This window comes from Aedes aegypti, chromosome 2 (genome assembly GCF_002204515.2).
Source record: "Aedes aegypti strain LVP_AGWG chromosome 2, AaegL5.0 Primary Assembly, whole genome shotgun sequence".
Classification (NCBI taxonomy): Eukaryota; Metazoa; Arthropoda; class Insecta; order Diptera; family Culicidae; genus Aedes; species Aedes aegypti.
Window position 1 is genome coordinate 314145848 of NC_035108.1, and position 17890 is coordinate 314163737.

The following is a 17890-nucleotide window of genomic DNA, read 5'->3' on the forward strand; positions in this document are numbered from 1 at the left end:
GTTCATTTGACAATACAAGCAACTATGTGATGGCGTTCGTTGTTTGGTTCGTCGTAGCAAGCGAATATACAGTAAACGCCTTCTTCTTACAAGCGGAATGAAGAAAAAATTTCTCATTGACAATTTTGGATTGAAGTTAGTCGTGCATTCTTTCGTCGATGACGAGACGACGACCTGACAGTTATTATACTGGATGAAGAGTTTTTTTTTTTAAATTTCGTCACCGACGAATCTGACGATTGTCTGCCCTGAACTTAACTTATAGATACAACGCATTAATCGTGGCAATATTCGACATCTTTTCCAACGTTCCAACATTGAATGTTCTAATGTTCTTCAGAATAATTATCAAAATTTCTGAAAACGTTCTCTTTGTTGAGAATGTTTTCGAAATCTTGGGTTATGTTGCCGCTAGTTGACAGTTTTACTAATCCTATCCATCTCACTTCAATCGAATGCTGTAATGATCCCACCTAATTTAAAATGCATAATATTAGAAATAGTACAACCCACCATGAAAAGATCTCAAACATTCCTCCAGCAAAGTTTACAGTGGTTCTTCTTGGGATTTCTAAAAGGAAGACTCCATAAATTTCTTTAGGGATTCCTCCAGAGATTTCTTCATGGATTCTTTCAACAGGGAATCCTTCAAAGATCCCTTCAGCAAATTGCCCAACCCTTCAGAGAATCCTTCAGCATTTTACCCAGGTACCGTAATTTCGGGTGAAATTGATCATTTTTCACGTTTTTTTTCTAGTCTGTTTTCTATAATGTTAACAAAGCCAAACAACTAAATGCAGGAAAACAAGTACGAAGGTGAGCCTTATCGACTCGTGTACCGAAATTTTCTAACAAATATCATTTTAGTTTCAACAAATATCTCGAAAATAAAAAATCAGGGGTTCTCATTTCGGAGTGTAATTGATCACTTGTCAATGCCATTATTGTAAGTTTTCAAAACAACTCTACATGATAAATTTGAGGTTCCTGAATCCATATATGCTTGTCAAATTCTTAACAATGCAATATAAATAACTCAATATTTAAATTTCAAGAATTACGCGGCAAACGCTTAAATGTATGCAATTTCCTAAGGAATTAAATGATATCTAACAGAAATTCAATTATTTCAATTATTTCAACCATATGGCACGGCTAATTGGCACGAGTTTTTGTGATGAAATCTGGTTTAGGGATATATCTCAAGCATCCTCACAAACTTTCAGGTTTATACCATGTTCAAATCCTTGCTTAGAAATAGAAGTTCATAGGTGTTTATCAATACTGCACCGTGCATGATTTTGAAATTTTACATCATTTTCGTAGTAATAAACATTCTTTAACGCAAAAAACTTCACAACACACAAGTTGACAATAGTTACGACAAACAACGTTCATTTACTGCAGCTTACATTGATATTTGTGCTCCATTACGAATAAATAAAATCGTGTGATACGATGACCAATTTCACCCTTCTGATCAATTACACCCGATTATACCGGAGTCCTTTACAGATTCCTACAGGATGTTTTTCCATGGATACCTCCAGAAAAATTTCTTCAGGTTTTCCTCCAGATATTTCTCCAGCAATTTATTCAAGAATTTCATAAAATTCCATAAAATTATAAAGTGATATTTTTTCTAGGGAATTCTCCAGAGATTTCTCCAGGAATCTCTTCATGGATTCCTCCAAGAATTTATCCATTGATTTCTGCAATTTGCTTGCTTCAAGGAAGGTGTTCCTGGGGATATTCCTGAGAAAATGCTTACAAGAATTTTGGGGCTATTTCTTATGATATCCCTGCCGAAATTTTAAGAGGAATTTCGGGAGTAATTCTTTAAGGACCAGAACAAATTTTTGTAGAACTTTCTGGGGGAATCTTTGTAGGATTACCTGAAAAAAATCATTCATGCAGTGATTTTTCTGGAATAATTCCTGCAAGAACTGCTTAAGAAATCCTTTAAGAAATTCATGAGGTAATTTGTTGTGGAATTCCTGCAGAAATTCCCAATAGATTTCCCGGAGGACTCCCTGAAAATAAATCCTTAATAATTCCTGGAGGAATCTTGAAAATGAAAAGAAAAAAAACTTGAGGAAATCCATGTAAGTATCTTTGGAGGAATCTGACAATAAATTCTAGGGAAAAGTTTTTACCATGGAATACTTGACAAAAAAAACTATCGAAACAAGTCATTTTTGCAACCTGATCACCCATGGTGCGGTCCACTTCCAGATTACGTACCTACAAAGCAACAAACGCCAAACGGATGGCTGGGAATGCGATTAACGCTACGGTTGGCCGCAAAACTGTTTGATAGTTGTGCTCTTTATGGCCGAAACATCCACACCAAACACTAGCTCGCGGTTCAGTCGGGAAGAAACGTAAGGTCCAGCGCTACAATAGATCTTCGTGAAACAATGGATCTGTGCTGGTTGCATTGTGGTTTTGTAGGGTCATAAAGCTTAAATGCAAATAAAGTGAGATTATATTTGCTATGTTGATGTAAGGGAAGGTGGTATTTGGGAAGATTGCGGTGTTGAAGTTCGGATGCATAATTGCATGAAATTGTATTGAAATAATTAATTAAATGTTTGGAATTCTCAGTTGGCCAAGAAAGCTCTTGGTGAGAATTTTTTAAAGTGCTCTTGGAGCAACATATGATTTTATGTTGTATTTTATGTTAATCATACACAATGCACTCTCAAACGAAACCCCACGATTTACAAACAAAAAATGAGGGAAATGACACCACTGATGTAGTAGTCAATACAATACAAATACATGTCATGGTCAAAGGACGATTTCACAAAAATCGAAATGTCTGGGATTCAACCAGTCACCCTCTAGTCCTGATTGCAATACTAAAACAAACTACCAGACAAAGATTAGGAGGTGCCTCAAGTCGAATTTGTGTTTTTTGCTAAAACTCTAATGAGAATTTGGAAAAACGAAAATCAAAATAAATACTACTAGTTAAACGTATTATTAGTACTTGACAACTTTTGAGAACACTATCTGCCGACTAGAGATGGTTTTGACCTCATAAAATTGATTTCTGTTCATTGAAGTACCGTTAAGTCATCAGTCACCGTGCGGCCTCCATTTACCGTGCACATATACAAATTCCTACAGAATATTCATACAAATTTTACAAATTATTCTTTTGCTAGCATAATAAGATAAAACTGATGAAATGAAGTAGTTTTTGCAACAAAGCATTTTAAAACACCTAGTTTATGTAGTCAAAATCATGTGAATTCTGTTTGATAATGATATTTTTCAACACTCTTAGTAGAAACGCCAAAAAATCCCATTTTTTCATTTCAACGATACAAGCTAAACTTCATCCGCTCAGAAATGAGTGCCGAGTACACAAAATCGACCTCTCTTCATGCAGCACAGATTCTGTGCAAACGGTGGTAAACAAACCGAATGAGTGAAATACGCACAGACGAGGAACGCTTGGAATGCGGAATTCGCTTCCATGTTTGTTTTGCTTCTGAAAACATTATAAAAAACATTCCGATTTTAAAGTTTTTCAGAGATTTTTTGCAGAGACAAGCCTGCTCAACGCAGCCCATGTGTTAAGACTACACAAAATGAGACAACCAATGCAGGACTCTCTGGGTGAGTGAAAATTCTGTGTAAGTCGCACTCATGCTATGTGTAACCGATGTGTTGGCCATTGGCTGTGCGCGGATCGATGGAAATGGAACTGTCAGTCATCTCCCACGCGGCAGCAAACAGTTGGCCGTTGGTAAGATGGGGAGTTTTTCAGGGATTTTTGCCAGCGAAAAGCCGGAAGATGGTCGCATATGAGAAAGTTTTTTCCCCATTTGCTTCCGCTTCGGCTATTCGAATGAAAAAATCTCTGAAAAACTTTAAAATCGGAATGTTTTTTATAATGTTTTCAGAAGCAAAACAAACATGGAAGCGAATTCCGCATTCCAAGCGTTCCTTCTCTGTTCGTATTTCACTCATTCGGTTTGTTTACCACCGTTTGCACAAAACTGTGTACAGCCCCCTTTCGCAGAGAATCTGTGCTGCATGAAGAGAGGCCGATTTTGTGTACTCGGAACGCATTTCTGAGCGGATGAAGTTTAGCGTGTATAGAAACGGGTTCTCCCGCCACGTACGTTTCGTTCATTCGCATAAACATGTGCGAAAAGTTGCGTTGAAGCGCCAACATTTTGCCTTTTAAACGGTTGATGGTGGGTAGTATTTCGGGATGCTGGCAGTACCCGTCGTACGCTAGCCGCAGCTCCGCGTATAGACGCTGATGCGCGTCATGGAATTCGTCGAGAACGATCCGTGATTTACGTTTAAAAAACGTTTTGATTCTGGGCTTCGCATACGTGATCCACCACTCGATCCACGAGCCGTAGTTTCTACGTTGCCGGGTCCAATATTGCCACTGTGTTTGGAACTCGGCAATGTTTTCGTCAGTCAGGAGATGCGGTCGAAGGGACCACAAACAACGGCCCGGCTCATGGCCTAGCTGGGGGAGGCACAGACGGAGTGTCAGCGCTTTGTGGGTCCGTGAACGAGCAGACATGCGTATGTGCTATACGCAAATGCTCCCACAACCCGCTGCTCACATAAATGCGATCGCGCAATTGTGCGTTTCGGCAAACGTACGTAAAGCCGGCATCCCGCGGGCGCAACTTTTCCCACGCATCGTGGAGTTGCAGCTGCTGAACGGCAGTTTTGAATGCAGGGCTTGTGTTTTGGGGCTGGACGAATCGCATGAGCGAAGCACGCAATTGAAGTCGCCAGCGAGGATGACGTGCTGAGTGGCATGACGGAGATAGTAGGCGAGAGTGCCGTTGAAAAAATCTTCCCGTGCTGCGCGCTGTGCAGAGCCGGAGGAGCGTAGAGGTTACAAATCGTGATATCATGCACTCGCACAGCAATTAGGCAGCTATCCAGGCTTTTCTCAATGTGATGTACCGGTGATGGTGCCGATGTTGATGGATGCGATATTGTAGGATGTGAGAGCCCTTACGGTTGGGAATCCTCATCCTGCTCGTCGTCATCGTCTTCTCGGCGGGGCTTTTTGCAGGGTGGTCGGCCTCTGCTTCGCCTGCTGCTCGTGGATGCCCGATGATTCGTCGGTTTCGTTGCTGTTGCCATTCTTGCTGTGCGATCGCAGCGCATGGATCGGATTTTTGAACAAGTCCACCACAGTAACATTGGGTTGGTTAGCTTCGGTGGCTTGATGAGTCGATCGGTGAGACGACGACGAACCGTGCGCGCGTTGCTGTTGCATGCTGGGGAACACCGTTAAGTCAATCTTATCAGATTGACTGTTTGTTTTTGTCACCGGGGCAGACTGTTCGGTCCGACTCAGAGGCTTCGGCAGCTCGGGGAAAGCAGCCGAAGAGGTAAGTGATGGCGCGGTAGGACCTACCGGTTTCATGCTCGGTGGTTTCATACCGGACGATTTTTCGGTGGCTGACGGTTGCCACTCTGCTTCGCTACGTTGGGCGTAGCTCTTCTGCACAAGCAATTTTTTTATTCTGGACACATGATATGCCAGAGTGTGCCTGCTCTTTGCAGTGTTTGCATGAGAGCACCTGCCCCTTGTACACCACGTACGCCTGCTGCCCATCGATGGTGACCCACGAGTCGATGTTTCGGTTTGAGTAGCATACGGGCCGACCATATGCCGAGCGGTACACCGGCGAACTCGTAGCTCTCGCCCCACGTAAGTTCGTGAATCGAGATCACTTCACCGAACGCACGCAAGAACTCCACGATCTTCTCCTTCGTCACGTTTTCGGGGAGGTCATGGACCTTCACTTCGACACTTCCATCCTTGTTATTCGATGGTTATTCGAAGCTTGTGCTTCTTCCCGTCTATTTCTACTTCGTGATGTCCATCGTGTTCTTCAACAATTTTCTGTGCGAGCGTCAGGTCGCCGACGGCACAACGGAATATCGATAGAACGATCTGAAAAAAATGCCTGACTAATGATAACCGCAAGCGTATAACCGAGCAAAGCAATAGCGCCAAAACGGCGTTCACACTGGGCTGTGTGGAGCCAATACCAAACAGCTCAACGTTTTGCAGCAGAAGCTCATTCAATTGTTTTTTTTTTAATTTCTTTATAGTATCATTCCAAACATTACATTCATTATTATTTATATCTTGGTGTTCTGTGTTATTAGACAACACTATCATCCTAATTTGCTAACACAAATCAAAGATTTTATAACATTTTGTTAACAACATATTACATTCATTTGCCGTAGCAGTTCAGATTTTTTACAGGTGAGTTGATTTCACCTGCTTTAAGAGAAAAAAAACGTTTTTAATATACTTAACCTAAACTAAAACCTAAACATATTACGCATTAATCGTGGCAATAGAAGGATTGTAACGATTTTTGCCTGAAATTATTAATTATTTTATTTGACATTTGAATTCTCTGCAGAGCCTTTCTTCCTGGTATTACAACAGCTAGTCCATATTTGTACAGCATACAACATGGCTGGCCTGAAAATTTGTTTGAATATCAAAAGCTTGTTCTTAAGACAAAGTTTTAATTTTCTATCAATAAGGGGATAGAGACATTTTACATTTTTGTTACATTTGGCTTGAATGCCCTCAATGTGATTTTTGGAAAGTTAAATCTTATCTAGCATGAGCGCTAGATACTTAACTTCATCTAACCAATTTATTGGCTGGCCTGAAAATTTGTTTGAATATCAAAAAGCTTGTTTTAAGACAAAGTTTAATTTTCTATCAATAAGGGATAGAGACATTTTACATATTTGTTACATTTGGGTAAAATGCCCTCAATGTGATTTTTGAAAGTTAAATTCTTATCTAGCATGAGCGCTAGATACTTAAACGTCATCTAACCAATTTATTGAAACCCCTCTCATCATGACAACATGTCTACTTGAAGGTTTCAAATAAAGAGCTTTTGGTTTATGTGGGAATATTATTAGTTGAGTTTTGGAAGCATTAGGAGAAATCTTCCATTTCTGCCAGTATGAAGAAAAAATATCCAAACTTTTTTGCAATCGACTACAGATGACACGCAGGCTTCGTCCTTTGACGGAGAGGCCTGTGTCATCCGCAAACAAGGATTTTTTGACATCCCTGAGGTAATTCAGGTAAGTCAGATGTGAAAATATTGTATAATATTGGTCCCAAAAGTCTGCCCTTGAGGGAACACCAGCTCTTACAGGAAGTCTTTCAGATCTGGAGTTCTGATAATTAACCTGAAGTGTACGATTTGACAGATAACTTTGAATTATTCTAACAATGTATGTTGGAAAATTAAAGTTTTTTTAATTTTACAATCAAACCTTCATGCCAAACACTGTCGAATGCTTCTTACTTTACTTGTTTGCTGGGGGGTAAATGACGGTAATTTCAGAAAATTTGGACATAAATGGATAAATCAATGAAGTGCCTCAGTGTTAGAGATTGGTGGAACATTATAGGTGTTTTGAAAGTGTACCTTCAGTAGAATGGTAAAGGATACCAACATACAATTTGATCATAAAAATGCGAATTTTCATGCGCAAATATAGTTTTAACTTCGAAGAACAGCTTTTCATGGGAGTTTTTGGAAAAATTATTTGGTTCTTCAATTGCAAGCATTTTCTTCTTCTTATTCTCCTCTTGGCATTACGTCCTCACTGGGACAGAGCATGCTTCTCAGCTGAGAGCTTTCTTTGCCTAAGTTGCCATTTTTCGCATTCGGTAAACCGTGTGGCAGGTGCGATGATACTTTATGCCCAGGGAACTCAAGGTGGAAATTTCCTGGACCGAACCGTGAATCGAACCCAGACACCTTCAGCATGGCTTTGCTTTGTATCCGCGGACTCTAACTATTCGGCTCAGGAAGGCCCCTCGCAAGCAATTTTAAGATCTTATATGAAATATATTAGATCACTCCATTTAGATTCCATAATTATAGCAAATAGAAATTAGCTATAGATGTCAGTGTCTCCTATCTCCTATCTTGGATTGTAAACAATTATCCTTGCTTTATTCAAATGATATCCGGTCCTACTCCTATATAAGGCCTGCACCAATTTAGACTAAGCCTCTTTTGTATTTCGACTGTATAATAAACCACATTGGTAAGTGTATAGAGCGGTCTCGTCTTTCATTCCCTCCGTCCATACAGATCAGTTGGCGACGAGGTAATCGGTAGCGCGTGGTTCGTAGTTTGTGTAGTGAGTCGGTCAGTGCGTCTAAAGTCCAATCACGTGGTCGTGAAGTCATGACAAGTGTCGAAGGAAGCAGTAAAAGGGTGAAAATTCGAAATCTGCAATACCGTCAAACGGGGCTTCTTTTGACATTATTTCCACATTCTTTAACTTTGAGGATTTGTAGCTCTTAGAATTATGGATAGATATTGATAATTTTTGCCTATATTTAAGTTGTATATGTACGTACCAAATGTGCAAAATATGAGGCAAATCCATCAAGAAATAACAAAAATACTTGAATAGCGAAAAAAGTGTGTCCTTCAAGACAAAAAAGGGGCTACTTTGGACATTTCCACAATGTGCTAATAAAATGATTTTTCCTTATAACTTTCAAACTGATTCAATAGATTGTCGTCCGCTGTGATGTTATTGAACGTTTTTCATTGATAAACTTAATGTAGAAGATCGCAAAGCTAGAATCAATTACACATATATAACAAATTTCAACGAAACATGCCATTCACTATTCTCAGTTTGAAGTATGAAACTTAAATTTTCAACTTCCTCTTAAATGGAACTATCAGTTACGAATGCTCGATTTTCAAGTTGGACATAAACGAACGACGTAACTACAAGGTACTGCGATGATAAATGAGTTATGTACAAAAATTCTTTTTTTTTCTATTCTTACTGTTATATGAACGATATGTAGAAGGATCACATTCATACCGGTAACTAGTTTACTACCAGTATGTAATTTTCATTAAAACGCAATCTATGAAGTAAAGTTTTGCAAGATCGTAAAGAAGTAAGTTTGCTTTTGTAATATGCTTTAAGCTTCTTAGCAGTTAGATCTGGCTAAAGATAGTTTAATTAAAGCATTTGAAAGATGGCAACTGTTCTGTACCACAAATTCATTTAAAATATGACGAAAAATAGTTTTTTAGAGATTATGTTGTGAATTTGGCATTGATACGTATTGAAATATGTGTGTTTCATGTTTATTCACTTTAACAAACAATTATTTTATTTTTTCATGTTGTAAAATACACAAATTAAAACATTATAATAAAATAAAAGTCGCCAAAAAATAAGACCTTTGATCAATTATTTTTGATAAAACAACAATTTGAAGCAAAACAAATCACAAGATTTTTATGAAACATGACGATTCGATAGTTTTGTGATGCTCCCAATAAGTTTCCACGACATGGGTAAAATTCAAACAATGTTTGTATAGCCCAATGTTTTATACCTTAAGAATATTTATTCGAGCTTTTTTTAAATGTTTTTTTGTTTATCCTGTTATTGTTGATGTTGTTCCAACAAAAAATCATGCCTAGTGGTATAGCATATATTGGGTAATAAAAGTGCTGAAGACACAAAATTGCTCAGATTAATATTTACGCTGCTAATAAATACAAAAGGTGAGTGTCCAAAGTAGCCCCTGGAATCAAAAGTAGCCCCGTTCGACGGGTACCGGTGATCGTAAATCGTGGAGGAATGATCGGAAGCATTGAGCCTTACGTCCCTGGTGAGTGCTTCGGAGAGTACAAAGAGCGTCTCGAACTATTTTTCGAGTTAAACGATGTGATCGAAAGCAAGCGCGTGGCTATGCTAATCACATTGATCGGTCCGGAAACGTACAAGATTTTGAAGTCGTTAGTGATCCCCGCGGAACCTAAAACGAAAAGTTTTGAAGAACTGGTGACCGCGTTAACAGGCCATTTTGCGCCAACAGTGAATGTGATTGCAGAAAGGTACAAGTTCCACCAGTGCACTGTGTGTGCAAGCATCGTCAGAATCCATCGCGGAGTACATTTGTCGCGATAAAAGCACTGCTCAGTCGTGTAAGTTTAATAATTTCCTGGATGACGCTTTGCGAGATAGGTTTGTGGCTGGAATCCAAAGTTCGGGTTTACGAGCAGTTCTTCTGAAAGAGAAAAACCTAACGTTTCAGTCCGCGTGTGATTTGGCCTTGAACTACGAAATGGCTGAGTCCGGCAACACCACGTTGCAGCATTCGTCGCAGCAGTATGTGAAAAGGTTAGGTTTCAAGCAGTCACGTGTTAAAGAAGAAAAAACGGTACCGCAAGTGAGCAAGAGTGATATCCGGAAAACGTGCCATTTGTGTGGAAAATCGCACGAACCAAAGGGACTGTCCAGCACGTAACTGGGAGTGTTTTTCGTGCGGGAAGAAGGACATACGTCGTTGGTATGTAGATCCAAGCCGAAGAAAAACGTGAAAAGTGTGCTGAAAAAATCATCGAGAATCCACGAGGTCAAGCAAAAGTGTCCGATAGTGAAGAAGAAGGAGAATTTTTCGCTATGAAGTTGATTGAAGAAGAAGAATGTCCAGATCCAGCGTCCGTCAACGTAGTCAGCGAGGTCTGCAAGCCGTCAAGCAGTGCGAGTCCTGTAGCCAAGATGGAGGTGCTCATCGAGGGAAAAGTCGGTCGTCATGGAGGTCGACACTGGAGCTAGTGCGTCAGTCATACCACTAGAAAGGTATTTATCGCTATTTCAGTGAAATCCCAGTCCAAAAATGTCCAAAAACGTTTGTAACGCTAACAGGAGATAAGATTCAGATAAGTGGTCAGATTAAGGTTAGGGTTAGGCTACCAGGAAGTTCACGTGCCTGTTGAGTTAGAACTTGTCATTAGCGAGTGTAAAAAGCCGTCTGTATCGAAAATGCCATTGATTGGTCGTCCTTGGCTCGATAGTTTGGTCCCCGAGTGGAGGCAATTGTTCGATTCTGGTGTGTCACGAATCCAGTTGTTGAGCAGTAAGTCTGTCGATTTGGTTAGCATCCAAAAACGATCCCCAAATGTGATATCTCGTAGTCTGTCTGATAGAATCGTTGGTTATGAGGCGGAAATAGTGCTAAAACCAGATGTCGTCCCAATATTCCACAAAGCGTATACGGTCCCTTTTGGAATTAGAGAAAGAGTGGAACATGAGCTAGATCGAATGTGTCGTGAAGGTGTGATAGTTCCGGTAAAGTCTAGTCCGTGGTCTCGCGATAATATTTGCAGTGACTCGTTTTCACAAATACTTGTACGGAAAAAGCTTTACTCTTTGCTCAGATTCTGAAGCCCTGAAAGAGATATTCAACCCAACAAAAGGTACATCTATTGTTTCTGCGTCAAGGTTACAGCGTTCACATCACAGGTCAGTCACATTGTCTATGTACAAGTACAAGTTCATCCATCGTCCGGCACGAGAGATGCGCCATGTTGATGCATTATCTAGATTGCCGTTACCAGATCCTACTGGTATTGATGATGAGTCTATACATCGTCTGTCTGAAAACTGTCCACTTGATTTTGAAAAGATTAGAGATGCGCAAAAGCGTGATCAGTTGGTCCAGAAGTTAGTTGCCTGCGTACATGATGGTTGGCCCAAGAAAGTCCCTGATTGTTTGCAAGTTTATTACAAGATCCGTAACAACTTTAGCATTGAAGATGATGCTTTGTTCTACATTGATCGGATTGTTGTTCCAGAAAGCCTCAAAAGTAGTGTTTTAACTGTTGTACATGAGCCTCATTGCGGTATAGTGCGCATGAAAATGAATGCTAGGTCGTACGTGTGGTGGAAAAACATCAATGATGACATTGACAATTTTGTTGCTTCATGTCTTACTTGTCAGCAAACACAAAACTCAAAATGCGTGAGAGATACCGTTGAGTGGGCCAGAGTCGGTTAGACCGTTTTCAAAGAATTCATGTCGATTTCTTTCATTTTGAGAAGTTTTACTTGTTTGGTCATAGTCGATTCATATTCAAAGTTCATTGACGTGAAAGAAATGAACAAAACTAATGCTGCATACACGATATGCAAGATGAGGGAATTCTTCGCGTATTTTGGTTTGCCTGATCAGATTGTGTCTGACAACGGTCCCCCTTTTGGTTCCAAGGAATTCGTTGAGTTTGGAGAGCAAAATGGTATCAAAATGACTCGAATACCCCCGTACCATCCAGAGAGTAACGGATTGGCTGAACGGGCTGTACAGACTGTCAAAGGAGTTTTGAAAAAGGTATATCTGGATTCATCGAAACTGTCGAAAGCTTCCCTGTCCGAAATAATTTGCAAGTTCTTGATCACTTACAATAATACCTCTTCAACAGTGACAGGAAAAGCTCCAAATGACATGATCTACTCATAATAACCAAGAACATTACTAACTAAAATGAATCCAAAGCATAATGAGAAAATAATTAATGAAACAAGTTGTAAATCAAAAGTATTTATGTACAAAAACAAGAAAAGAAGATTAATGACGAAACATTCAAAACTAATGAAAAAGTAATGTACAGAAATGTGTTTAAAAATTATGTTAAATGGATTCCTGCAAGAGTTGTGAAGAGAGTCAGTCTTTGTACATATTTGATTAATGTAAATGACAATGTTAAATTTGTGCACAGAAATCAGATTAGGAAGTCTAGTTTAGATGATAAGTTCCATCCTGATTATTTGATTCATAATAATGATTTTATTAGAAAAGAAACGAACAAATGAAGATACTGAGCTCAAGCATAAAAGAAAAGAAGCAAAATTGAATTCGCCTAAAAAGGTCAGAAGATCAAGTCGAATTAGGAAACGGCCTTTGAGATTTGGTTTCAAAAGTTATAAGAAATATTGATAGTCGAATATAAGAATCTTCAAAAGTGGGAGGATGAAATATATTAGATCACTCCATTTAGATTCCATAATTATAGCAAATAGAAATTAGCTATAGATGTCAGTGTCTCCTATCTCCTATCTTGATTGTAACAATTATCTTGCTTTATTCAAATGATATCCGGTCCTACTCCTATATAAGGCCTGCACAATTTAGACTAAGCCTCTTTTGTATTTCGACTGTATAATAAACCACATTGGTAAGTGTATAGAGCGGTCTCGTCTTTCATTCCTCCGTCCATACAGATCATTATATTGTCGTAACATTGGAGAATAGATGATGAATGATGTACAGAAAACCGATTGCGATTTATTATTAAATAGATATATATATATACCATAAATAAGGTATCCATTTTATAAAATAAACAGTCCCTTAGGCGTTCGTATGGACCGATGCACGAGTTCACTATTTGACTTTTGAACGGTGCCGTGTTATTTATGTGACCATGGAAACTAGTGAATTCGGCACCGCTCAAACGTCAAATTAGTGAACTCTTGCATTGGTCCATTGCAATAATAGTTCCACCCGAAGTTTCTTGAGGGGAGGTTCATCAATCTAAGCAGTCAATGGGAGCGTGGTTAGATCAGCTGCGGGGGAGGCGGATGTGCCAGCTGGCAAGCTGGCGAGTATGTTTGCATGTTTCGTTTCTATGGGATTGTTTATTAAAGAAAACAAATCCAACCGGTGAAGTGAAAATTATCTTCCGCATGCCTGAGTAAAATTCGCCTATTTTTGTGTTTGAAATAATGTAATTAGCGATTTTGATCTTGAAATCTTAAATACAAGCCTGTTTGAAGAACTTGTTCCAATAACTAGTGTTTGAACCTCACAAAACATTGAGATAAAGTATAGTGAGACATAGCTTTTTCTAGCATCCTCTAACCAAAACAAATTCACCAGCTGTCACCTTGTATTTCAACATGGCGAATGCAGTATTCTGACAGATTTAACTACTTCCCTTTTAGATACCTTGGTTCCATGTTTAGTAAGGCAATATGTATAAATTTCGATAGTCCAGTTCGCTGCGTGCATGGACCCATGGGGTGAACCGTCAAAAGTTAGGTAGAGGAACTGTGGGTAAATTATCAGGGAGTTAAAATTAACGGGTTTGTGTTTTACGGTAATTATGTTATAAATCTTTGCAAAACATAGTACCACCCTTATTTCTTAGACAACGAACTATTTCGACAACTCTAGGACAATCTGGAGGCCCAAGGAGCCCAGATAGCCGTAGCGGTAAACGCGCAGCTATTCAGCATGACCATGCTGAGGGTCGTGTGTTCGAATCCCGCTGGTCGAGGATCTTTTCGTAAAGGAAATTTTCTCGATTCCCAGGGCATAGAGTACCTTCGTACTTGCCACACGATATACACATGCTAAAATGGTCAATCGGCAAAGAAAGCTCTCAGTTAATAACTGTGGAAGTGCTCATAAAAACACTAATCTGAGAAGCAGGCTTTGTCCAGTTGGGACGTAATGCCATAAAGAAGAAGAAGATGCTGAGGGTCGTGGGTTCGAATCCCGCTGGTCGACGATCTTTTCGTGAAGGAAATTTTCTCGATTCCCAGGGCATAGAGTATCTTCGTACCTGTCACACGATATACACATGCAAAAATGGTCAATCGGCAAAGAAATCTCTCAGTTGACAATTGTGGAAGTGCTCATAAGAATATTTATCTGGAAAGCAGGCAGGACGATCTAGAACTGTCAAAAGCTGGAACACTGAACAACAACAAAGTATATCTTTCCGTTTTTCTCATATGATGTTAATTTTCACTCGTAGAATTTAAGGCTTTTATCAATAAAACCCTCAAAAATGCACTGAATTGCGTATCACATCATAGCTTTAAAGTATTTATAATTTGTGGGCGGAATTTGGAAGTATTTTTATTTACCTAATTTTTGAAGCAAATGATTTCAAGATGTTGATTTTTTGGGGGGTGAGGGTAATATGAACACCGGGCGAATATTGGCGGACATGGCGAATATTACCGAACATTATTTAAGATGCCGAAAGTTTACCGGAGAGTAATACAAAGACCGACATGACAAGCAGAGTTTTGAGAGTTTTGTGGCTGACTCGAAATTCTATGATTTAAATTCTTTCGTTTCCGTGATTTACTTCATTTACATAATGGTTTAACTCGCATGCCCTCTACTTATTGCGTAAAGGAAAGTTTTTTTTTTCATTGGTATTTCATATATTTATAACCATTTGTATTTCATATTTTTATAACCATAAACCAAAAACAATTTGGATATTCTTTTGATTGGTGTTAGTTCTCAATATTAACCTCTTTGTTGCAGGGCAAATCTTCACACAACAATAACCATTCCAACATGACATGTGAAAACAAATCTTCCGATTACAACAGTATTGCAAATCCCTTTCCAACAAGTGCATCCCGTTATGTGTACAAACTTTGCCCATAAAACTTTGAAGCTTTCCTCGAAACCGTACTAGAATCAACCACTGCATTCAACAATTCCGCGCATTATAATACCAGTTACCAGGTCCTTTGCCGGCCGAATGACGTTCACTTTTTAAATAAATGAAGAAAAGATTACTGTTTTCAGCCAACTTTTTCCACTGACAACCCATTCTCGTAACATTTTACGTTCGTTTTCTCCGACCGCAATTGCTGCTAGTCAGCCGAGTTGAATACATCCTGATGGAAAAAAGTTCAATGTGGGTAGCGGCAGTTGGGCAAGTGAGCTACCTTGGGCAATTTCTTCTCTACTTTGTTCAAAGCACTAAATAGTTTTAAAATAGAAAAGAATTCTGAAAATTATTTGATTCATTGCTTCCCAAATATTATAACAGTGACGCATTATTTTAGAATTATAGGGCCAAGATGCCCATCGAATATATTACTTAAATATCTTGTCGTCTTTAGATAAACATAGCGAACAAATTGCTTAAAGTGCCACACTTTCCCCAAACTCCGCTAGTACCGGAATCAAGAGGGAGGAAAATTGCTCTTTCACCGAGGCGGCGGCGGCGCACTTTCTGATACTAACCGATTTTTCTTGCTTTCTTTCTTTCTCTTCCACCATCGGCTCCCGATGGAACTTTCTTCTACATGACTAAACCTCATCAAACAACAAACGACCGGCCCCTTCCATGGCGTCCGCGGCAAAACAACGCTTCTGCTTGAACACGGGCAACGTTCTCGCACTGCAGGCATCGGTCACGAAAACCTCAACCCGACCGATTCTGGTGGTGATAAGCTGCGGATGTTGCTTTCTGCAGTCGTGCATAGCGTTTGCCATTCATGCTGCCGATCCTGTACCAGAGGAGATGCTGTGTGACCTTTTTAAAAATGCAATTCTGCTCCGCCACATCGATGGCGATGGCAATATTCATCCTGGGACTGCTACAACTTTTCCCACAAGTAAGTTTACGGAAACCCTTATACAGTATAGAGTAGGCAAGCAAGAGGCCATACACTCAGCCTGACAAAGCGCAAGGTTGTGGTTGACTTTTCCTACATAGAACCACTCAGGTCTACAAGCTGTGGAGAATTTTTCCCTGTCTGGCAATGGGTAAGCATGGAAATCTGTGCTAAGGGAGTGGTTCTCAACTCAGAAGCAGTTACTTCTTGAACAATTAACTCTTAATTTAGTTTGTCGTGATGTGAATGGTGATCTCATATATTTTTAGCACATGAATTTATTTAATAGGTTGAAATAAGGTAACTTATCAGGTGCTACATGAAAGTCTAATAATTAAAACTAGCAACAAGAAGTATTTAAACCAATTTGTTTATCATTGCGTTATTAACTAATAATAATATCAGCCACAAAAATATATAATTCTTGTAAGATCACATCCAATATGGCGGAAAAGTTGTGTAAAACCAAACAATATTAAATTTACGTTATTTTACTCGCGTTTTATATATCGGTTGTTTATAACCTAAATTATCACGGTTTTCAACCCTGTAGTTATTCATTCGCGTGTTATAAAATAAAGAAGGTAAATTGGTTTACATCAGATTTGACTGTTTAACGAGAAACTTGCGACGATCGACGCGCACCATAATTCATTATAACGGAGGGTATTAGAACTAACTTGGAGCTGATGATCGCAATTTGGAGGTTAAAATCTCCTCCGAACACTAGCGATTTTGCGGTGGGATGTTGACGTTTGATCACGAATCGGTCCGGCTATTCGGCTTTGAAAAAAAAAATGACCATCAATGTCAACTTCTGCACTCGGATAGCCTCATAAGCTGTATAGTGTCGATTTGAAAAAAGGCTAGAAATGCCGTAACGGAATTGTTTATTGCGGTGGTAGAAATCCATTATACAGGTGGCCCAAATTGGTGTCATGTCATGTATCTAAAAGCATACTGTGTCTCAGGACATGAATGGATAGTGGGGTCATAAAAAACTTACCGTGAACGGTGCCCTGTTTGGAGTCCCGGGTGCTATCCGCGTATCCAATGGCGCAGTTGAACTCGTGTTTTTTTTTTCGAAATATGACTTAACCGCTCAAAGTAGTTTCAAAATCCAGAGGTTTAAACGAGTGGAGACAATGGTAATATAAACATTGAGCATTTAAAAATTATCCAGGAGATGTAATTGAGCCTGCCTTCGGAAAAAGATTGTGAACTGCAAGGTTTGTAAGTTTGGATTCCATTGTCGGATCACAGAACAAATCCGATTCAGTTTAAAAGCTGGATCAAAAAATATCGGAAAGGCTATAAAATAACCCAATGAACCACCAGTCGGTATCTTATTTTCAGTTAATAAATAGAGAATGTGTTTATCGATGCACCGTTACTGGCTCGCCTTCACATATGCAGAAAGCCTGGGGATTATTTGACAAATGATCTCAACCTCTTGAAGCAAAGTAAATTTTAGGCTTTCTTGAAGTGTTCTCTAACACCAACTTTATATAACCAGTAATTCTTAACACCCATCAACCCTGTCATAAACCTCTCATAATACTAAAGAGACCTATACTAGAGACGGTGTTAGAGAACAATGTTCAAGTATCGTATCACTTTAAAACATATAATC

The 17890-nt window shown here is 39.2% G+C and overlaps 1 protein-coding gene across 1 annotated transcript in view; it reads left to right on the forward strand.

Moving 5' to 3' along the window:
• LOC5563749 overlaps window positions 1-17890 on the forward strand; it is a 636451-nt gene that overhangs the window by 544599 nt on the left and 73962 nt on the right. Inside the window, exon 18 of the mRNA XM_021845713.1 lies at window positions 16047-16257. Within this exon, the coding sequence (XP_021701405.1) occupies window positions 16047-16257 (211 nt within the window). The remainder of the gene's footprint in view (window positions 1-16046; window positions 16258-17890) is intronic.